General features: G+C 39.9%; 2 protein-coding genes across 3 annotated transcripts in view; one reads left to right on the top strand and one right to left on the bottom strand.

Annotated features, from left to right (window-relative positions):
• USP47 (ubiquitin specific peptidase 47) overlaps window positions 1–11,724 on the top strand; it is a 102,480-nt gene extending 90,756 nt beyond the window's left edge. For both annotated transcript variants that reach the window (XM_045015162.1, XM_045015163.1), the window contains 5 exons: window positions 147–265; window positions 6,551–6,681; window positions 8,637–8,684; window positions 8,784–8,914; window positions 11,508–11,724. In XM_045015162.1, coding sequence (XP_044871097.1) covers window positions 147–265; window positions 6,551–6,681; window positions 8,637–8,684; window positions 8,784–8,914; window positions 11,508–11,682 — 604 coding nt within the window. In that variant the 3' untranslated portion in view covers window positions 11,683–11,724. The remainder of the gene's footprint in view (window positions 1–146; window positions 266–6,550; window positions 6,682–8,636; window positions 8,685–8,783; window positions 8,915–11,507) is intronic.
• Window positions 11,725–15,500: 3,776 nt separating this feature from the next.
• DKK3 (dickkopf WNT signaling pathway inhibitor 3) overlaps window positions 15,501–23,557 on the bottom strand; it is a 55,700-nt gene continuing 47,643 nt past the window's right edge. Inside the window, exons 7-8 of the mRNA XM_045016593.1 lie at window positions 21,576–21,732; window positions 15,501–18,932 (exon numbers count right to left, since the gene is read on the bottom strand). Of these exons, the coding sequence (XP_044872528.1) occupies window positions 18,680–18,932; window positions 21,576–21,732 (410 nt within the window). The 3' untranslated portion in view covers window positions 15,501–18,679. The remainder of the gene's footprint in view (window positions 18,933–21,575; window positions 21,733–23,557) is intronic.

Raw genomic sequence — 23,557 nt, 5'->3', positions numbered from 1 at the left:
GAAGGGTAAACACACTCTTAAGTGTCATGGATATTGTGACACCTTTCTCCAGGGCTCAAAAAAAAAAAAATTGTCATTGAATCCATTGCCATTGTAAGTTGGTATCAGTGAACAAAAGCTTACTGTTTTCTTAAACATATTTATAGGTTTCGCCTACGAAAGAAAACCTGGAAGAATCCAGGCACTGTATTTCTGGATTATCATGTCTATGAGGAAGATATTAATATTTCAAGCAACTGGGAGGTCTTCTTAGAAGTACTTGACGGTAATAACAATACATTATGAGAAAAAGTTAGATCCCGAACATTTTGGAGTTAAAATGCACATTTAAATTGTATCAAAATGAATTCTATCTTCTGTGAATATATATATATATAATGCATTTTTGTATGTCAATGGAATAGAATCCTTCAGCTAATAACATGTTAAATAGCCATTTTTGTTGAATGTTGGTTTATTGAATTATTTTAGGTTCACTGCATTCTACATTCTATACTTTCCTGAAGATAATTAAAACTGCACTTCAAGATTCTTTCAGTTTAGTTGTAGTGTATTTTCTAGACCGGAGGACTCAAATGTAAGCTTAATGCAGCCTTCTGAATTGCACATGAAAACTTACCAGCCCAGGCACAAAGTCTCCTTGCCTGCACATACCATGATGATTAAAACAATTAATTATATTATTTTAGTCGATTATCAAAAAATTATTTGCCCAAGAGAGCAAAGGAGTAGAATTTTTTAAGTGTGGGGAAGTAGATGGGGGCATTCAGATTATTTATTCAGACCATTGGTGCTAGTGTGATCAAAATGGGATAATATAAATTGCAAAAGGGGGTGAGGTAGAGTGGAAATAATAATAATTAATAATAACAAAGTTAACCTTGATGCAATGCCTGGCTTTAGTTTTGAAAAATACTAGAGAAGTTTTGTTCATAGTTTCTTAGCAAACTTTGTGTGTGTGAGAGAGATATAGATCCATATAGGTGTAATGATTGTAATAATGACTGTGTGTATCAGATGCTGAGAATGCAGCAGTGCCTACACTTGAGGTTGCAGAAGCATTTCCATTCTAAGTGGTAACTCTCAGTTCATCTTGATCATCTTGATTGATTGGTCTTATATAGATTGCTCCAATCACAACATATTTTCCATTCTTCTCTTATCCTGGCCTTCCTTCTCTGTGTGTCCATGACTTTTCACGATAAAATCTTCCCATCTTTTTGGAGGTCAGACGTTTTCAGTTCCCTTGGGTACCACTTGGCAACAGAAGTAGTTCGATTGTCAGTGAGCCTCACTAATTCCCAGCCCATTGCATTTTACTGTTCCTGCTTTCAACGATGTCCTACACTCCACTCTATCTGATCACTTCATTGGGGACTCGGTCACAGATTGAGATCCCCAGAATTCTTCTTTCCATCACTCTCTCTCCGTGACAGACAGTTGTTGCTCCTCTATCTTTGTCAGTGCCCATGTTTTGCTGCCGTACAACATTGCTGGCAATACTGTTGAGTTGAAGGCGTGTTGCCTTGTTGATGTTTCCCTTGGAGAAAATCCTCAATAAAATTGAATGTGCATGCCAACCAGCTTTCTTTCTTCGCATGAGTTCACCTTCCTGATCATGGCGCATGTTAATTTTTTGGCCCAAATAGACACATTATTCAACTTCTTCTATTTGTTCTCCCTTGACTATTATTTGGGCTTTTGGCAAGGCATTAGACTGCATACATTTTGTTTTAGAGCGGTTCTTTTTCAGTCCGACTTGGCTGCTTTTCGTGTCGAGGTCTTGCAGCATTTTTTGTAGTTTGATAGTGTTTTCAGCAATCAGCACAATATTGTCTGTGAATCTGAGGTGGTTTAGCTGCTCTCCATTGATGCTGATTCCACCTTTTCCAGTTCATCCGCCTCATTACTATTTTGAGGCAGGCTGTGACGAGTTTCAGTGAAACCGCATCTCCTTGCTTCACACCTTTTTTGACTGGGATGCGAAGGGGACTGTCGAACAGAGTTATATCCGTAGGGCAGTCAGAGTTTGCTTCCTTTAGTAGTTTGATGTAGTTTGTGTTGATGCCCTGCTCTGCAAGAGCTTTCAGCACTACATAGATCTCTACTCTGTCAAATGCTTTTTCATAGTCAACGAAGGCAATGCATAAAGGAAATCTGTATTCCCATGAGCACTCCAATAGCTGGTTTAGAGTGAAGATCTAGTCCATTGTGCTGAAATTCCTTTGAATATCTGCATGCTTTCTTGGGTGCTGCTCATTCAGACTCTGAGAGTCAGTTTGTTGTTTTGGTGAATAGCTTGTAGACATGTGAGAGCAGTCATATGGGTCCGTAGTTCTTTAGATCTTCACAATCGCCCTTCTTGTACAGCAAAATGGTGTTGGACTATTTCCAGCTGGATGTATATTCTGCATTTCTAAGTAGCGGCTAAACCTCTGAGCAAGGGTTTTCCAGAGGTCTTGGCCTCCAGCTCTTTATCATTTCAATTGTCGGTCTGTCTTTTCCTGGAGCTTTTCTTTCCTTCATTTGGTAAACTGCATGTCAGACTTCGCTGACGAGGACTGGGAGCGCGCACTCGTTGGTCTGTTGACGTGTTCTTAGTGGGATGTTTATTTGAGGTGCAAACAGTTCGGTGTAGAAATCTTTGCAGACAGCTTCCATTAATGTTCTGTCAATAACTGCTTTTCCATCCTTGTTCTTCAGCACTGTTATTGTTGATGTGTATAGCTTCAGTTTCCAGTTGCATTTTTTTGAGGCTTCTGCAATCTTCAGCTGTCTTTAAGAGCCTTTCATTTTGGTATTTTTCAAAGTCTTCCTTTTAGTTGTCGTCTTATCAGCTTTCAGACTAGCCGAGAAAGAGAGACCGAAAAGAGCCAGGGGAAGGATCTCAGAGGAAACAATGAACTTGCTAGAGAAGCGGAGGAATATAAAGCGAAATGATGGCAACAGACTCCCTTCTCCTGCAAATTTTCAGTTGCTTATATTTTTTCTAATCTTTACAAATTTCAGTAAAAAAAATTAGTTTGTTTTCAGTTAGGGAGCAAATATTTGATAGTTTGAGCCAAAACTGTTTAACCATTTTCAGATCCAAGAATGTGGGGGAAAATCCCCACTCTTTAGCCATTATAAAATACTGACTTTTAGAACAGCTCTGTCAATGGTGGAAACCTGAAATTTGACAAGCAGATGGTTGCAAATGTGCTGTTTTGGGATCTGGTGAAAGTTATTTTGTCAGAGTTACAGAGCTTTTAAAAAGTGCTTTGCACATGCATATTGGATTTTTGTAATGCAACCTCTTAATGGCCTGCCAGTATTCATTCTTTATACAATCAGTTCTAGGAAGGTGAGTAGACAGTGCTATGTTTTCTAAGATATCTGCCATTGCCTTAGGAAGGAGTGTGGACTCCAAAAATATTCTAATTCCTTTCATATGATGTAGAGATTCACTCACAAACTAGTTTCTATTTACATCAGAACAAGACATTATAATGGATCATAATATTAAGATCATTCCATTCTTTTCTTGTATGCTTTTGATCAGTGGTGAAATACTTAGTGTTTTTATTTACAGTGTTATAATTTGACTTCAGAATTAGTAACCCTTTGAAATGAAAAGGGAAAGTTCACATCTCTCACAGCTATTATTTTAGGATGTCTACAGGTGCTCACAGACATTTTCATCACCTTTTTAAAGTTTTTTCACAACCATAAGAGGTAGAGGCTTAATTTAAAATTCTGGAGCACGGTATTGCAGCCTTCAAGAAAAGCATCAGTCTGTGAACTGTCCCAAATTGTTAATTGGACATAGTGGAATTTCTTAGTTTTTTTCATGTTCTCTTTTTAAAATATTGTGAAATTCCATACAAAAAGGATTTCTGTACTGAAGCACTCAGAGGTCAAGGTTATCAGTGCAATCTGAACTTAATTTCCTTGTGTGTGTGTGTGCTTCTCCAATGGCCTTTTATTTAGGGCTGTCGATGAATCACAGTTTTAATGGCACTGTTAAAAAATAGAATATCAATTGAAATTACTATATATTTTGGATGTTTTTCTACATTTTCAAATATATTGATTCCAGTTAGAGCATAGAATACAAAGTGTACACTGCTCACTTCATATTTTTTATTACAAATATTTGCACTGTAAAAAAAAGAACGTATTTTTCAATTCACCTAATACAAGTACTGTAGCGCAGTCTCTTTACTGTGAAAGTGCAGCTTACTATTGTAGATTTTGTTACCTAGAATTATGTACAAAAAATAACTGCATTCAAAAATAAAACAAAACTTTTGAGCCTACAATTTCACTCAGTCCTATTTCTTGTTCAGCCAATCGCTAAAACAAACAAGTTTGTTTACATTTATGGGAGATAATGCTGCCCACTTCTTCTTTACAATGTCACCAGAAAGTGAGAACAGGTGTTCGTGTGGGACTTCAGTAGTCGGCATTGCAAAGTATTTACGTGCCAGATATGCTAAATATTCATATGCCCCTTCATGCTTCAGCCACCATTCCAGAGGACATGCTTCCATGCTGACAATGCTTGTTTAAAAAAAAGCGTTCATTAAATTTGTGACTGAACTCCTTGGGGGAGAATTGTATTTCTCCGGTTCTGTTTTACCCGCATTCTGCCATATACTTCATGTTATAGTCGTCTCGGATGATGACTCAGCACATGATGTTCGTTTTAAGAACACTTTCGCTGCAGCTTTGACAAAACACAAAAAAGGTACTAATGTGAGATTTCTAAAGATAGCTACAACACTCGACCCAAGGTTTAAAAATCTGAACTGCCTTCCAAAATCTGAGAGGGACGAGGTGTGGAGCATGCTTTCAGAAGTCTTAAAAGAGCAACATTCCGATGAAGGGACTATAGAACCTGAACCACCAAAAAAGAAAATCAACCTTCTGCTGGTGGCATCTGACTCAGAGGATGAAAATGAACATGCATGGGTCCGCACTGCTTTGGATTGTTGTTGAGCAGAACCTGACATCAGTATGGATGGACGTCCTCTGGAATGGTGGTTGAAGCATGAAAGGACATATGAATCTTAGCACATCTCTCACCTAAATATCTTGTGACGCCAGCTACAATGGTGCCATGCAAATGCCTGTTCTCACTTTCAGGTGACATTGTAAACAAGACACAGGCAGCATTGTCTCCTGCAAATGTAAACAAACTTGTTTAGTCCAAGAAATAGGACTAAGTGGACTTGTAGACTGTTTTACATTGTTTTATTTTTGAATGCAGTTATTTTTTGTACATAATTCTAGGTTTGTAAGTTCAACTTTCATGATAAAGAGATTGCACTACAGTACTTGTATTAGATGAATTGAAAAATACTAATTTCTTTTGTTTTTTACAGTGCAAATATTTGTAATAAAAAATATAAAGTGAGCATTGTATTCTGGGTTACAATTGAAATCAATATATTTGAACATGTAGAAAACCTCCAAAAATATTTAACTAAATGATATTGTATTGTTTAACAGTGTGACTAATTGCAATTTGTTTAATCAATTCACAGCCCTACTTTTATTATATGATCACATACTGTTTTTTTTCCCACCATTCCATTGCTTTATTGAGTTTAGGCGTTGGAAACAGAATGAGACAGAATTTTGTCATGAATTAATCTGTTGGTCTGGGGGCCAGAACACCTCTGTCCCTTTCGCTGCAAAAGTTGTGTGGTCCAACCTTTTGCACAGACTAAGGCTATGTCTACACTACTACGGTAAGTTGACCCATGCTACGCAACTCCAGCTACATGAATAATGAAGCTGGAGTCGATGTACCTTAGGTCAAGTTACCATGGGGGCTATATCGCAGGGGGTCGACGGGAGAAACTCTCCCATCAACTTACCTTACTCTTCTCATCGGGGGTAGAGTATGGGGGTCGACCGGAGAGCAATCTGCTGTCGATTTGGCAGGTCTTCACTAGACTCACTAAATCAGATGTAGCCTTAGTGTTTGACCATGTTAAGTCACTTACTCTGTCTCTCTGTTCAGTATCTGTTAAAATGAGTATGATACTTCATGATCTTCATGCTGCTTTGAGGAAAAAATCATTAATGTTTTTTGAGGCACTTACATATTCTATTGATCAGTGCTGTAGAAAAGCCTATACAGAGAAAATGTTATCTTAGTGAAAAGCTTGGATGGTATACAGAGAATGAGGCATGGGGTCACATACGGTGCCTAGAAAAGGAAATATGGAACTGCTGTCTTGTTCAATGAGCACTATCCATCTTGAGCACTAAACGAGGTTGGAGTCCTATGAAAAAAGTCACTGTGCTCTGTGTGTGTGTGTGTACACAAAGGGGTGCAGAGAAGATTATCCAGGCATATTTAACATTGCAGTTTCCTGACTTTTAAGTGCTTCACTTTGCAACCTTTGATATTTTTGACCTTCTTGTATGGAATATACATAGCTATAATACACTCAGCAGACTCCCATGTTTGTGTGTGCATATAATATATGTTAAACTCCTCATTGTAGATAGAATAAGAATATATAAAGATCTGAGAATATTCCATCTCTTTTTGCAGGGGCAGAAAAGATGAAATCCATGTCACAACTTGCTGTTCTATCAAGACGATGGAGGCCATCAGAGATGAAGCTTGATTCCTTCCAGGAAGTAGTTCTGGAAAGCAGCAGTGTTGATGAATTAAAAGAGAAGGTGAATTAATTTTAGTAGTAAAATGTATTCAAGCATAATTTCAAAGTAAATTAAGGTAAACCAAATTAAGGCCACTTTAATTCTGAATAATAGCATGAACACAGGGATTTAATGCAGTTCAGTTGCAACGATTGCATCTTAGTTACAAATGCTTGGTGAGCTGCAAGTGTAAAAAGACTGTCTTGCATGTGGATGCCAACTCAGATCTCAGTAATAGCTGAGGCTGCAAAGAAACCCTTTTCTTACCATATATAACTTCTTGATGTTGTGTCACCGGGCAGTGCCCTGGAACTACTCCATACAAAGCCAGTCAGAACTCTGGGGGAGCATGTCTCCTTTCTCTGAGCATACTGTCGCCAGGGCAAGAAGCTTACACAGCTTCAGCCTTCCTGGATCTGACCTCAGAGCATTCAGCGTCCCCTTCCACACTGTGCATGTCCTGCAGTGAGTCCGCCCGGTTGGGGCTTTCGTGGAAGACAGAGGGCCCTGCACCCCAACTCCACAGTCAGATGTGACTCTCAGCCAGCCAGTAAAACAGAAGGTTTATTATTCAACAGGGACACAGCGTAGAGCAGAACTTGTTAGCATAGAAATCAGTGACTTTCAGCCAAGTCCATCTTAGGGAGTCCTGGGCCAGAAGCTCTGGACTCCTCCTCCTCCAGTCCCCCAAGCAGATTGCCAGCTTGCTGCTGCTCCTCCTTCTCTTTGTCTCGCTTCCCAGGCAAAGAATCACCTGGTCATCACCTGGTTGCATCCCCCTTCTGGATCTCAGGTTATGAAGGACACTGGTCATAGCATACATGCAGGCAGCTGGCACAGAGGTCTCAGCCAAAGTCTCACACCCCTATTTCCACTACCGAGGTATTGGTGCAGCACACAGGAAAACTGAGGCGTACACATGCAAAACAGTAAAACTCACATAGGCTCAACAGTAAGGCTCACATACAACACAACAAGGGAAAATCAGTTCAGTTTTCTCATGACGAAGACAATGAATTTGTGTTCAATCTAACACCGAATGCATTGGCCTCCTTGTTAAGTGTGGTAGTTGGTCATGAGCATGTAATGCTTATATGACAAGCTATGTACTGTCTTCCTGTGTGCTTCCAGGTACAAATCAAGTTACTGATGATCATGAATCCCCTAATGACAATGGATCCTACCATCTCCAAGACTGCCTTTTTCACTTAGTGTCACAACATTTTTGGTTGGCTGCTCTTGCTGCATGCCTTCAGAGTTAATCTCTAGGGACCAGCTGGCAGCATGTTTTTTATGGCCTCATCTCTTAAATTTGTTCCCATATGCACTATGCAAAAGCTTGAATTTGACATTTTAAATGTGATACAAGACAGATTTTCAGTCAGTCCTTTTATTTCAGCAGAAGTTTATTGGTGGATGGTGGGGATGATATGATTCAACAGTCGTTTAGCTTTTGTCAGGTTGTTTTTGTTTATTTGTATTGATATACACAATAAGTTGTATAAATAAAATGGTTTGTAATATTGAGAACCAACACTGCTTCAGTCAAAGTTGTAATATGAGGCATTCAATCACTTTGCATCTTGGACCTCACATTAACTACATTTCTATTTTAATTTTTTCTATCTCCACCACTCTGTTGGAAATTTTGATATTATATAAGGGTCTCACAGAAGTGTCATTTGTGATTCCTCTGTCATGTACTAACTTAATTGCACTAAAAAGCATCAGCTGTGTTCTTGGGATAACCACTGCTTAAAGAAAAATTGTGACACATGGGATGTTGATAAATTGAAATAGGTATCTTTTCCTGCAGTTTTGAATTCATTTTTGTATCATTGATGTGTCTGAATTTCTTATTGGCCTTTACAATTTCACAAAGACTTACTGATGTTCATATGCTTCACTGTATGATGGCATGAAACTGTTTACCTCACTGAAAAAAATTAATGTATTGAAAATGTTTGTTTTTACAGTTTAGTGAAATAAGTGGAATACCCTTGGAATATATAGAATTTGCTAAGGTAAGTAGTGTTATGTCAAAATTGTATATACTGATTTGGGGTGCATATATTGTTATGCTGTTTGGATGATTTATTCACTGAATAATTGCTTCTTTCCAGGGGAGAGGCACATTTCCCTGTGATATTTCAGTACTAGAGATCCACCAGGACTTGGACTGGAATCCTAAAGTGTCTACATTGAATGTCTGGCCTCTCTACATTTGTGATGATGGCGCAGTAATATTTTATAGGTATATATTTTATTGTAGTATAATGATCATCAACAAATACTCTACGTATAAATAAGGTTCTAACAACCAACAGAAGCCTGAAAAACAGTTCATGCTGAAAATTCTGCTGTTGTTTTGAAGAAGAAAAATGTCCACAATGGGAGTTGAAAATAGAAAATCAAGCTTAACTTTGATTGAGGCACTTAAGTTATAAATTTGTGTTAGTCTTTAACTTCTATTTTACTAATATGTGCTAAATAAATAGTAAGCATTATGCTTGGAAATAAGTCTGGATTTCAGAAGTTTTGGCATTATCTTAATTGTAGCCAGGATTTCACCCATTATGTTGAATTATGTAGCATTTGCTTAATATTTTACATTAAGCAGTTATGTAAATAAAGTAGATAATATCTTCTTGTTTTAGGGAATTTTTGCCATGACGTTTTTGAATTGACCTTACTATATAGTATATATTGACACTATTGATAAACATGTGAAATTGGAAGCCATTCTAAGGGATCATGTAATAAGTAGAAGCTTTTTTTCCCTAGTGTTACTAGTTTGAAAAATCTTGACCTAACTGCTTATTCAGGGCCATTGTAACCTGGCTGGCCAGCATCAGTGTTTTATGTGCACAACACAACCATATCTTAAAACTGAATTATATTTTTGGTGAAATTGTTTTCCATATTTTAAATGCCCAAAGGGTGAAACTGACTGCTGTGCAGGGGGCCAGCACAAGGCATAAGCACCATCGAAGGCCTTAGAAAAGGGCTCTACAACTAATTCTTAAACCACTAGGCCATAGCGACTCCAATTCTTGTTGCTCGTCTGTTTCTAGTTACTCTGCAACATGTGCCATTCAGATGGTCACCTAAAATATTGCCTCGCTTTTTCATCTGCCTGACAAAAAGAAAACAAATCTGTTAGACAATTCAGTACTAAAATAACTTGAGGGTGTTCTTTGGCCTTATAGTTTGGTTAGCTCAGAATGCAGTTGTTACCTCATAAAATCTTCAGTTTATTCTGTAGTCTGAAGTTACCTGAACAAAGTTTTTGAATTAAGGGATAATATGAAGGCTGCGACATTATACAGAACAGTAAACAGGTTCCTAATTGGATATATTTTATCCTGAATAAATTAGATTTGGAACATGGGACTTCAGCCCACTCCTAAATTTTTTCATAAATTTGCGATCTGGGGATAGCAGAAGAAAAGAGTGTGGTGAGTAGTGTGGTGGACTTGAGGAAGAGCCAGAAATAAAAGAGCAGATGGGGTTTGTGTGTCCTATGGAGCGGCTCACTGGCTGGCATATTGTCAAAAGCTGCTGCTGGCTAAAGAGTAGAGTGGCAGCTGAATAGGAGGAAGCTGTGTTGCCAGGCAGGGGTGGAGTGAAGAGGCAGTGTGGGCTTGATGAAGAGGAACTTTGAAGTGAACTCGGAAAACTGGCTTAGGGGTACGTCTATACTGCCACCGGATCGGCGAGTAGTCTTTGATGTATCGGGAATCGATTCGCGCGTCTCGTCTAGACGCGATAAATCGATCCGCGAATCAACGCCCATATTCCACCTCGGCAGGAGGAGTAAGCAAAGTCAACGGGGGAGCCGCTAGTGCAGCCCAGGCCTTAGTATAAGGCTTGGTCTACACTACATTGGTCGACATAAGGCAGCTTGTCTGTCAGTGTCTACTTTACAGCCTTGCTCCTGGCCAATGTAAGTGCCCTACTCCGCCTCCATAAGAGGCATAGGGTTTATGTCGGTGTAGTTAGGGTGACATAGTATCTGTATATAGGACTCCAAGTGCGGATCTCCCCATTGAAGATGAGAAGCCCCGGGTGGCTTCCCTCTTCTCCCGACTGGGAACGGGAAGGTGAGAAGCCAGGGGGGCAGCTGGGGTCGGGAGCTGCATGGTGCTGAGAGCCTAGGCCCCCCCTCCCCCTCAAGACCCTCTTCAGTCAGTGGAAGCGCTCCTGGTGAGGACGTGCACCACTAACAGAAGGAGGGTAGTGTGGATGTCAGCCAGTGGTGAATTACTGCAATGACTGCAAGGTAAACTAACATAGGTTGATTTAAGATTGTAGTGTAGACATGCTTCATGTTTCAACTTTCTAGGAATGCCACGGCTCTCCGATTTCTCCACACTGCTAAAGTGACACATTGCAACTAAAAGGTTCATTGAATTAAAGTTTGTCTGCTTCGATAGCTGTAGAACCACTCCTTGACTTGAAAGCCCAGATACCTCTTTGCAAATTATATTCCCCCTTCCCTTCTCAATTTATTACCTCAGTATTTCTTTTTGTAGCAAATTTAGCAAAATTTTGGAGAAATCTAGCATCTTGTCGTTTAGTTCTTTCTCGTTTCCTTACATTGGGTCTGTCATGTTTAATTCTGAGTGTCTCAGAAAACACCATGCTTTGCACAGAGGAGACCTAAAATGGAAAAAGGTTAAAGACCTTAGGTTAAAGGTTAAAGAGCGAGAACCTGCGTTTTGTGAGATACTTTGACGATTTACAGTATGAAAAGTCTAGCAGGCTCTTTTGATTCAATGAGACCCAGTCACTTGTATAACTTTTGTAATTTTACTATAGCTGATTTTTAAACTATTTTATTTTAGGGATAAAACTGAAGAATTAATTGAATTGACAGATGAACAGAGAAATGAACTAATGAAAAAAGAAAGCAGCAGACTCCAGAAAACTGGACACCGCGTAACCTACTCCCCTCGTAAAGAAAAAGCACTAAAAATTTATCTGGATGGCGCCCCAAATAAAGAGTCGACTCAAGACTGACATTTACAATAGCATTTCCCTTGGGGAATTTTTTTGTTTTAAGTAATTTAAAAAAAAAAAAAGTTCACTACTACTGTGTAGTGCCATTACGGCAGGACACTCATTAGGTGTAAAGCAATGACACCAGCACTGATTGGGCTGCAGTTTACCAATCAGAAGCTCAGTGCCCAGTCGGGCCACTGTTTGACTTTGAATCATGTTGTGCACTATAGTCAAATGTACTGTAAAGCTAAAGGGATGTGCAAATAAACAAAAAATGAATAGAAAAAATGGGGAGGGGGAGGGAAATGAGTGGAAATGATTGAGGACAATGTGCACATAGTAGCTAGTAAAACTAGCATCAAACAGGATACTCATAGCTTAATAATAAAAGCTGTGCAAAGGCCATGAATGAATTCTTTTGTTTGTTTCAGTGATACACACATTACCTCATTGAAGGTTTGGAAGTAAATGTAACACATTGGCTTTTGGAAAGCAGCAAAAATGGGGTGAAGATGTAATGGAATTTTCAAAAGCCAGCTCTAAAAGTTGTCAGGTTTTAGAAGAATCCTTGGACTATTCTTCCTTAAAACAGGTACCTTTCGAAAGTTACCAGGAAGTCTTGGCTCATTTTGCTCAAGTATTGTAAGGTAACTCTTTTAAATAGCTTATGAAAACAGAAGAGCAACTTTACTATATTGCATTCAATGTGTAAATAAATTCTCCCTGTCCAGTTAGCAGAACTATAGTTCAGCTACTTATCATAGTATTTCTTTTCACATATCAATATTCGTTGTGTACATTTGAAAGTATAGCTGCCTATTTAAATTTGTATTCATTTTATGTTTGGCAGTGCTGGGTACTTAGGGTTGCATTTCCCTTTGTTAATGAGTTTTTTGGTTGTTTTTTTTGTTCTGCTACTTATTTTTGTACATTTTGTTTTTGAAGACTTCATTACAAGTTTGCATTTTCTAGTCCCATTGCAAGTCACACTTTAATTTTTCCTGGAGTTGATTCATAGTTATTTGTAGTTTAAACATTTTGGCAACCTCTAACACCTCACAGTATAAACTTGCTGGTAGTTCAGGTTGTGGTGCAGACTGATGCAGTCAACATGATTTCATTGCAAATCCTAGAAACAGCAGGTTTTTGCTTCGCTACATCAATTGAGAACAAAAACTATGTAGAATTGGAAATATCAACTAATTTATAACAATCAATAAAAGGTTTTGGTAAAATTTTTCATGCCTGATGCTGTTTACAACAATGAACATGCCAATAAAACATTTGTTCATTCTGTTGTGTTATTTTAATCATTAAACTTCCTTGGGGTTTTTTAACCTGGAAAGAAATTATAGAATCGCTTCATGTAAACCTATAGAATCACGTTTAAAATTCATATACTGCCTTCAAAGGTACAAATACAAAGTATCAAGGAGTGTTCATACAGAGTATTCTGGTCTAATGTACTTCTGTTCATAATAGAAGATTGATTAACGAATAACTTCCTTTCTGGAAATGAATTCTTGCCCCAGGGCAGAATTTTAGCTTGCAACTCCTTTTCCCCCTGCAAATACCAGAGGCAGCACAGACTTGTCATGTGGGCTGTGGAGTTTGGCTATTTCTTTCCACCTTGACTCACAGGTGAGTACTTGCAGAGATGTATAGGAATACCAAGGGCTCAGACCTGTCCAGTGGCACAAAGCAGACAAAGTCAGGAGAACTGCAGCCCCCTGAGGATTCACCCTGTGGGGTGGGGAATATCTGCGTGGCATAGAACCTTCATTACGGCTTCATGCCTCACAGTCCCCAAGTTAGGTGGCGTGGGTGTGGGAAGAAAGGGAGCATTGTGGGAATACCTTAGCACTCTGACATCTCTGGCTGCTGGAATGACATTATTAAAACATATTAGCTATATATATGTAGACATGTAGGGGTGTGTCTACACTGCAGTTAAACACCTGTGGGTGGCCCGTGTCAGCTGACTGAGGCTGCAGGGGTGTAAAATCGTGGTGTAAATGTTTGGACTCAGGATGGAGACTGAGGTCTGGGACCCCACAAAGGGGGAGAGTCCCAGAGCTTGGGCGCCAGCCCCGGGCCAAATGTCTACACTGCAATTTTACAGCCCAAGTGCTACAAGCCCAAGTAAGTTGATGTGGGCCAGCCATGGGTGTTCAGTTGCAGTGTAAACATACTCTGAGGCTGTCACAGAAGCACTGAAGGCCTTATGGTTGGGAGGACTAGGATACAAGTTGTTCCAGTAAAGGAAATTGTTGGGTACGTTTTTTTTTTTTTGGCATCATGACCTTTCCTTTATATTGTTAGGCCCTTGGGGCATAACAGTTGCTATAGGAAATCTAGGAGTGGGGGAGAGGAAAAAGTAAGAGAAAGGAACAAAGATTTTAGTTAGACTAGTTTTTAGGGAAGGGGGAAATCTTAAGTACAACTGTTTGGAGCACCTTCATGTTTGGAAGATTCTCCAGAAGAAAGTTCAAGCCTGGAGAGCTTAATAGAAATCTTGATGAATGACCACAAGACAGCTTTAGAGATTTCCTTTCTGGTGACTGATGCCCTTTTGGCACAGGATACTGCAGTAGAGCATGTTGAATGGGTTCTGATTGCTTGTGGGACTAGTATTCCAGCAGCTGGGTAGGCGTTGGTAAAACAGAATTTAGGTTTAGAATCTTTCAGACCTGGGCACTTAATGTGAGAAGAAACAAAAAGGGGTTGACGTTTTCCTAAACACGTTAATTCAGCTAAGCTAAATCTGCAGTTCTTCTCATCCACCATCTGATAAGCTTTTTTTCAGGTGTTGAGCTCTCAGGAAAAGTGAAACAACAATAGTCCATGATGTATGTAGGGGAGAAATCTTGTCTTTCTGAAACATTCAGTAAGACTCATGCTTCCTAAGAGCAAAGATTTTGTAGCCTCTAAACTGAAAAAATTGCGAACAGGGAACATATTTTAGGGAAAGGAAAAATAGGGATTAAATACCTTCCATTCAAATTAAATGGGTCATGAGCACCTGTAGCACTGTGGCTGCATCTGTGATAGAGAAGATAGGTCTGTCTTTTTGGATTGATATGTTGCCCTAAGGAACCTCAGTACTATTGGTAATCTTCCAGAGGCTTCGATGAGTTTGTGTTTTATAACATTATTTAGCACCAAAAGATAAGATGCAATGACAGTAATTCTTAAGTCCAAATCTGGGTCGCTGTCAGGAGATGGAAGGGCTGTTTTCCTGGCATTGATCATGATGATATGGCACCTGTAGGAAAATTTTTGTTGATTCTCGCTGCTCAGTTGTCAAGCTATCAGATTCAGACTGGATTGAGATACAAGGAGTGGACCTTCTGATACACTGCTTGCTAGAAAGATGGAGTGGAGATCTGTGATGGCTCCATACCCTTCCTTAATTATGGGTGGTGACAATGACCACTGCTTCCTCCCTGCTGCCACTCCCAATCTCAACAGTCTTTCTAGTAGCAGAAGAGGACAAGGTGTGCAGCAGCCTTTTTTTATTATCTGAGTCAGAATGTCTATTAACAGTGACATTTGGCCCAGTGGATCAGACACTAGCTTGAATCAGGAAACCTGGATTTTATTCCTAGTTTTTGCTGCTGACCTATTCAGGCAAGTCGCATAATCTTACTGTGGCTGAGTTTCCATCTCTAAGCCCCTTCGTTTTCAGCTTAAACCAATTTTTTCCTGAAAAATTTCTGGGTTTTACAAAAACTATTAATTTTTTTCTGATTTTTCACCCTACTTTTGTATCATTCAAATATATAAAAAAAAACTTGTTTTATTAGGAAAATACAATACATTGCATGAGATACATGTATTACGATAATACATTAGTCTGTATATGCAAAGCTGCCCCTTGAAGTAAGGCTATGTAATAGTCCTGAAGACGCACACAATAAGCAAACCGGCCTGCATGCAAGCTCTGAAGTGCATGTGCATCTGAATGTACTGATGAATCTCATGCCCACCATCTACACATTTCAAGCTGTTGGCTGATAATGGTTTAAAGATTTGAGACACTAAAATGGGAAGAAAACGAAAATCTATCAGAATACGTTTCAGAACATGAAGCATTCAAAAGTTTACAAAATACAAACAGGAGAAAAGGATGAAGTTGAGTGTGTGCGCTGCAAATGGTGTGGCCCAATTATTAAATGTAAATATTTATAGGCTAATAGGTCTAAGTCTACAAGTTAGCTGTTTGTTCAAATGAAAAGTTTTATTTGGGGTTCAGAGAGGTATTGTTTCCTTAAACTCAGAGGTGGCATTGTTTTGAGTTCTGTTTTAGTTCTGCAGCAAACCACATTGATGAACGGACTTCAAAGCATTAATCTGTTGCATACTTTATAAACCCCAATATTTACCCAGAAAAATTGAGTCGTTTTTTGCACTGATTTTCACCTGTTTTTGTTGTTGAGGTAATAAACACTGATAAATTCCCAGGGAAAATGAAATAAAATAACTGAAAACGAAGGACCCTACCTATCTCTAAAAGGGAAAGGCTGATACTTGCCCTCTTTTGTAAAGCACTACTCAGAGTTGTTTGCTGTGCCAGTGCTTTTGTGCTCAGAATTATTTGGATCACCCTCATGTAGGCTGAGTGACCCATCTGCCAGAAGAACTTATATTACTTCGGCTTGCAGATGTGAATTTTGACTGCCACTTGTCAGTTTATTCCAGTTTTTGTCTGAATGAACCAGGTAATATTTTCATCAGGTGATATTGAGAGTCTTGAATAGCCAGTCTCGAAATTTTTTGTAACTAAGGCCCTGGAGCTTTTCTGACCTTGATCATGTTCACTGTGTATATGTAAAATGTACCCTGGGGTGCTTCCATATGAAAGAAGGGAAGTGGTGTGGTAAATAGGTTATGCCAGCTGTGTGGAGCCATTCACTGATTGCTATAGCCAGCAACAGGTGTTTCAGCTGTGGCTTAAACTCACTGTGCTTCTGAGGATTGAGACTTTTCAGGTTATTGCATGACATGGCTCTGGTGAAGTATGGTTGTCAAAATTGCAGCGAAATGCTAACAAGGGTAGCTTCTATTCTGTTGGAGTCCTTGTGAAAGAGGTTTCTTCCACAGGAATGACTGTTCTTCATGCTCCTGACCTCAAACTTGAAGAGTATGAAGGGAATCCTTTGCTTTGAGACACCCTAGACAGTTTCATGGCCTTTTCTTCCCTTAAGGAACATGGCAAGTTGTCCTAGCTTTGACGTAACACAAAGTCCAATTTTTTTTCATCCTTCTCATAGTTGGATCTAAGGTCCAATTCCTTTTCCTCACAATAATCTCAACCATGTTTCTGGGAAAAAAAAAAAACCTCTCCTACTGCTCTAGCACATGATTTATATGGGCCAAAGATGGCTCTTTGAAAGGGCTGCAGAATCTGATCCTTCTGTAATGTTCCATATGAACAGTGGTTCCACCCCCACCTCCCTATAATGTAAAAACCTATGCATGCTTTTTATTGGAGTATATGACCTACCTACAACTGTGGCCCCAGTGCCTTATTAAATAGCCTTATGCCAGGAAGTTCACCTTCACCTCGATAGAACGTGGTAAAGCAGTGCTCTGCGGGGGCGGGTCAAAGCAAGTTCAACATAAGGCAGTTTCACCTATAACATGGTAAGGTTTTTTGGCTCCCGAGAACAGCGTTATTTCGAGGTAGAGGTGTATTACGCATGAAGACAGAATACTGCAGCAGTATTACTGTGACAGTAAGTAAGGGTAATACTTTGAGAGAAAGCACTTCCTTGAAAGGTCAAACACAGGACTTTTTACAGGAAGGTGATGGATTTGGGCTTTTTATAATAGGCAATCACTTCAAAGCAGGGCAGCTTATAACAATAGGGCCGGCCTGTTGGGGAAGGTAAGGGGAAGCAGCCTATTCTTGTATGCAGGGACAATTCTCTGGTATAGTAAGTCTGAAACATACTTGTCAGTAGCTTGATATTTGACATTCTGATTACATGGAAGAGTGGTGGAGTTTGTTTCAACAGGAACGGGGGAAAGCTTCATCTGTGGAGTATATATCACCCTAATGAATGTGCATTTGCCCCAATCCTATTTTGTTTGTTTTACAGAAGTTGTTAAAGGGGATGTTTTCTTCACTGGACTTTGTTCAAAATTCCAAACCTACGTAAGAGATGGGGGGGGGGGGGGAGGAGGAATCCAAGCCTTCCTGAAGGTAACTGTGAAAGAGAGTTAATGCTGCAAGGAGTAGTATTAACTCTCATGGAGTTGACACTGACAAATGCTGTGTAGGAGAGATGCTGATTTAAGCTATCAGCCCAGTCCTCCAAAATCTGTACAGCTAGTGGTGCGACATGAGTTTGAGATCCTTTGCCACCTCCTCAGTACCAAACTTCACTTTCAACTGTTTACAATGTGCTTTCTCTGAAACTAAGGATAAAGCTCTCCTCCTTCCCAGCCTCCCCCAGGCTTCAAATAACTGAGCAGAAGCTATATTTATTGCAACTTCACTGTGATTATATATTTTTAAAAGAAACACATACATGGCTGAAGACCAATGCCCGAAAATAATCAACCTAAATGAAGAAGTGGGTTCTTCCTCACCCCAGAACAATAACAACCATTCCAAACATATGTACAGAAAATGCAATGCTCAAAACTTTCACTTGAGGGTCACCAATAATTTAAATGATTATGTATGAAACATTAACAGTTTGACACATTATGCTCATTTCCCTTAATATCAAACTAGTAAGTTTATTTTGGTACCCAGGACAGAGTAACTAGTCAAAAAAAAAACCTATGACCTTTCTGATTCAGTTTAGTCCAACCTTCTGCTTGGATTAAAAAAAAAAAGTCTGCAAGTTTTGGGGAAGAGAATAGGAAGAAACCCCTTTAAAATATTATTTATTGCACTTCTATCCAGCAGTGTGTGTGTTCAGAATTCATACAAGCAAAATACTAGACACTTCTAGAAATTTAATTTGTATCATGTCAGTGACCAGTCTACCCTGTGTTTAATTTAAATCTCATCTCCAAAGAGCAGATCATGAGCTAAGTCTGGCTCCTTTAAATCTGTCTGTTCAGAAATATTTCCTTCTAGGCTTTCTAATTCCTTCCGCACTGCCTGAATGATACTGCTGTCTTCATAATCGTCAAGCACGTCTCTGGGTATCAAACCAAGAAATGGTATTTCATCCATGAGCAAAGGCTCTTCCTTTTCGTTACTTCTGGTTTCATTAAAAGACACTTCACATACAGACATGGTGCTGTGGCTGTTGAGAAAGCAAACACATCCTGCCTGTTAGTGTTCAGAGCTGTCGTCATTCCAGTTCTTCATTAAAGTGGAAAACCACACACACCCCTCCCTCCCTCCCAGGTGAAAGGCAACAACACAAATTCCAAATCCATTCACTTGAATAGGTAAGACAGCTGATTATAGCAAGTTATTCACAGCTCAGGAAAGCTGAAGACTGAATTTTTAAAGAAATCCATTATAATGCATGAGGCGGAGCTATAAGTCTCTTGCCCTAAAATATTAGGACAAAAAAATTGGAAGGGGTAATCCTTCGAGAAGAAGAAATTTGCCAAAACTGACATTTGGGAAGTTTTGATCAGCTTTATTGGTTTCAAAACAGGGCAGCCCCCTAGTTTAAACATTTTTATTGTTGCTCTGAACAGTAGGTCCAATGAGCTACAAGCAGAGGGAACTTCCTCCCCCCACTTGTGATGGATCTGGGGACTTTGCATGTGTTCATGCTTACTGGGAATTCGATCTTTCTCCATCTGTGCTCTATAACAGCAGTCGGCAACCTTTCAGAAGTGGTGTGCTGAGTCTTCATTTATTCACTTTAATTTAAGGTTTCACGTGCCAGTAGTACATTTTACATTTTTAGAAGGCCTCTTTCTGTCTATAATATATAACTAAACTATTGTTGTATGTAAAGTAAATAAGGTTTTTAAAATGTTTAAGAAGCATCATTTAAAATTAAATTAAAATGTAGAGCCCCCCGGACTGGTGGCCAGGACCAGGCAGTGTGAGTGCTACTGAAAATCAGCTTGCGTGCCACCTTTAGCACACGTGCCATCGGTTGCCTACCCCTGCTCTATAATTTTGGAGGTGCTCATGGGTCACATGCCATAGTAGGGCTTAGTACTTCAGCCAGTTTAATTAGCAGGTGTATTAATACAGAGCTATGTCTCACTTCAACTTTATAGGGGCAACTATTTTGAAAAATGACTGCTAGTGTAAATTGGCCACTTCTATTTCCTTTAAATATGCAAATGTTTGCCCTACGCCAGACTATTCTTAATATCCAGTATATGAAAACTGATGTAAATTCATGAAGGAGGCTGAACTTAGTCCATATCAGTCTTGTGGTAGACGCACCTATCATACTATGTAACCATTAGATTATCTGAAATAAATCAGGCAATTGTGGCAAAATGTGTGACTGCCAGAAGTCCCAGTCATTTCTGCTAATAATTGTAGTGGCCATAGCTGGTTTGTTCACTACATCCAAATCCTATTTTGTTCAGCTTTGGCTTATCCCCACCTGCAATGTTATCCTTTTATTTCATAGTGATAAAAGAGATGGCAGGTGTTATGTGTTTGATATATCCTTGCTAGAACTGCAAACTAATTCAAATTTCAGTGTTGAAATGGATTGTGATGAACTATGTGCGGTACCAAATATTACATGAACTATTCCTTCAAACGAAATCCCGGTAATGAATTGCATGTTGATGTGCTAGAGAAAACTTGATGTGGTGAGAGAGCGGGGCAGAGAAGAAGAGGTGAAAACATTAATTCATATCATGTCTCACAGCTCATGTGGAAATTGTGTTATTTTGTTAAATGCTAAGCAAATAGTGTAATGGGAAACTTACGGACAAATGTTATTTCAGCCAGAGAGTGAAGTAATTTCATTTACCTGTGGTTTTCCCTGAATGCTTTAGGAAACCTAAAGCTGACACACACTCACCCCACCCCCTCATGACACCTGACCTGCTTTTACTTAAAAAGTGCTAAGTCAAATTTTTATAATTTTGAAAAAAAAGCAGGGAGTTGAAAGGTGCTCTGTGAACTGCTAATGAAAGCCTTAGTTCACAGCAAAAATTATAGGCTCGTATTCCTCCTTTTCCATTAAGGATGAGACAGACTAGAAATATTCCTAGAGAAGTCTGCACAATATTCTGCATGTTAGTCTTCAGGACAAGGCACTGGATCTCAGCTGATGAGAGACGGCCTAGTAGGGCTACCCCGGAAATGGGGAAATATATGCATGTGTGTCTATCTCACATACCCCAAAAGTTTAAGTATTTAGTATTTCCAGCTAAAGAAGCAGCAGCCACAACTGACAGATTGATTCCTCTCCCCTTCAGTATTTCTCAGATGCTGCATAGCCTTGTGGGCACCCTTTACTTGAGGGGCCTCTGAACTTTATTGGGAGCGTTCCAGAGGAAAACCTGTGTGCTGCAATCTAGCCTTAGAGACTATAACTCCCATGATGCCTTGGGGAAAGGGGGGAGAGACTTCCTCGTGCAGGGAGAGTAGGTGGTGGGCTCTATTTTGGGAAAAAGAGTGAGACTGCTCCAGGGAAGCCGGAAGCTGCTGCTGCTGCTGCAAGTCTGCTGGGGCTTTGATTGAGCAGGGAGCCTCCGAGGCTTCACTGGAGTCAGAGAAAAGACTGTTGCACTGTCTGTTAGGACAGTGCAAAAGACTTTAGACGTTTTTATACCAGTGAGGATTATTTTTCCAGAGTTAGTGGTGAAAAAGGCAGTCAAGATTGTCAGACCTCACAACACTGAGCAGCTTGCAACAAGGAACTACTCAGTGCAGAGTGGGGGTGTTTCACACAAACACGGGTTTAAAGAGTCTCTGGTGAAAAAAGCTTTTGATCCTTCCCATGCCTTACCTGTGAGTCTGGCATATCAAGCCATGTACACATGGGCAGCGCTCAAGCACTCCATCTGGTTCCAGTTCCCATGTGATCAGGTTCAGGAGTTTGTTTGAAGGATCATGGCAAGGTTCTCCTGCTGCAGGTAATGGAGTACACACAGGAAACAGAAGATCTGCACGCAAAAATGATAAATCCATGAGGAGTTTTGATCTACAGGGTAACTAGTCAGTTCTGCATAGGAAAGATTCACAGTGAGCCAGGAGCTCTTTTCAATCTCTCACCTACCTTTCCAGGAGATGGAGTAAGATTTCAAACCATTTATATTGTGGCTTTGCCTCATTTTCAGGCTAAGACAATCCCCACTCTCTTCAGCAAAAGGCCAGCAACAATTTGGCAATAAATTGATAACTGCATTTCTGTAATGCCCTTCCTCTGAAGAGTGAGGTATTTTATAAAAGTGAGTGAATGTACCATTTTACAAAGGAGGCAGCAGTGAGCAGTAACAAACCTACCAGAATATTTTGGTTTTAGATCTGGATGCATCTTGTTTTCCAATTTATTTATTATTTTTGATGATTTCTTTGAAAGGATTAAATGTGCACTGCAGTTATTAAAAAAATAGTCAGGTTTACAAGAAGTCCCCACAAACAAATGTATTATTCAGTTTAGGAAACCCCCCACTATAAAAAAAAAAAAAAAAAGCCTACATCAAAAACAAACTACAGTGACAGATCAAAAAAGCAAAATGGACTCAAGTGGGACTTATGTCGGAGAGGACTTATGCTGACCCTCTGCACACAGGTAAAATTCACCCTTTGGAGAGAGGAGTTGTTTACCAGAATGCTGTGTAGTTTGGACTCTTGCTATAGAAAGCGAAGATGACCAAAAAAGGAAAGCACTCCAGTATACATCAGTACTCTGGAAGTACCGCAGTTTCAGGAATATCAAAATGCAGGTCCCGACAAACACACACACACTCCGCTCCCTGATGGTGACTTTTAATTAACAAAAGACCTTGCATTGCCATTAAAAAAATTAGAGGCAAACTGCAAAGATAAGAAGTCACTTAGCTTGTACAGTAAGTGGTGGTCTTCCAGATGTGTGTTCCTACGGGTGCTCCACATCAGGATATGCATACCTGTGCACTCTTGATCAAAGATTTTTGTCAACTATGGGTGGGTGCCCTGGACACCCTCACGCCCTGATACAAGACGTGGACTCACCACCACTCCAGTTTTCTTAAGCATGGAAGTTCAATGAGAGACTCCAAAACAGAGGGGAAGAAGGGCGGGTAGTGGACCCACCCACAGGGGGACATATCTTGAAGAACTCCAGTTACTGTACAATGTGTCCTTGCCTCCTTCTTTGAGTAGTGTCCCTATGGGTGCACCATTTCAAGAGACTCCAGAGCAGTATCCCGATCATGGAGGGAGGGGGCTGCTGAGGAGGCAGATTCAGTACAGATCATAGAATAGTCTCGCTAAAAGCCACGTCAGCTCTGGAAGTCATCACAAGAGTGTAACACTCAGAAAAATGTGTGTACCAAAGACCTGGTGGCTGCAATGCGGATGTGTGAAATAGGTGTTTTTTCAACAGGGCTACTGAGGTAGATTGAGCTCTGGTGGAATGAGTAATGACTCTCAGAGGGGGCTGAACCTCTGAGTCTTCATAACAGGTTAAGGAGCATCCTGCCACCTATCTGGATAGTCTTTTAGTTGGAAATCACCTGTCCTTTCTGTAACTGAGATATAAAGCCTGGGTGAAGCCCTAACAGGTCCTAGTATTCCCTAGGCAGAAGGCAAGGGCTTTTATATCCAATGTGTTGAAGGCTCGACTCGTCTCTTGAAGAGCGAGGCTTGGAATAAAACACCAGGAGGTGAATCTCCAGGTTGATGTGAAATTCTGAGGAAACCTTGGCAAGGAAGGGAGGGTGTGAACATGGTGTCACTTTGTCATGACAGAACACTGTATAGGGAGTCAACCATCAAGGCTCCAAG

This window comes from Mauremys mutica, chromosome 4 (genome assembly GCF_020497125.1).
Source record: "Mauremys mutica isolate MM-2020 ecotype Southern chromosome 4, ASM2049712v1, whole genome shotgun sequence".
Taxonomy (NCBI): Eukaryota; Metazoa; Chordata; order Testudines; family Geoemydidae; genus Mauremys; species Mauremys mutica.
The sequence above is the reverse complement of the archived record's forward strand: the minus strand, read 5'-3'. Positions and strand labels throughout refer to the sequence as shown.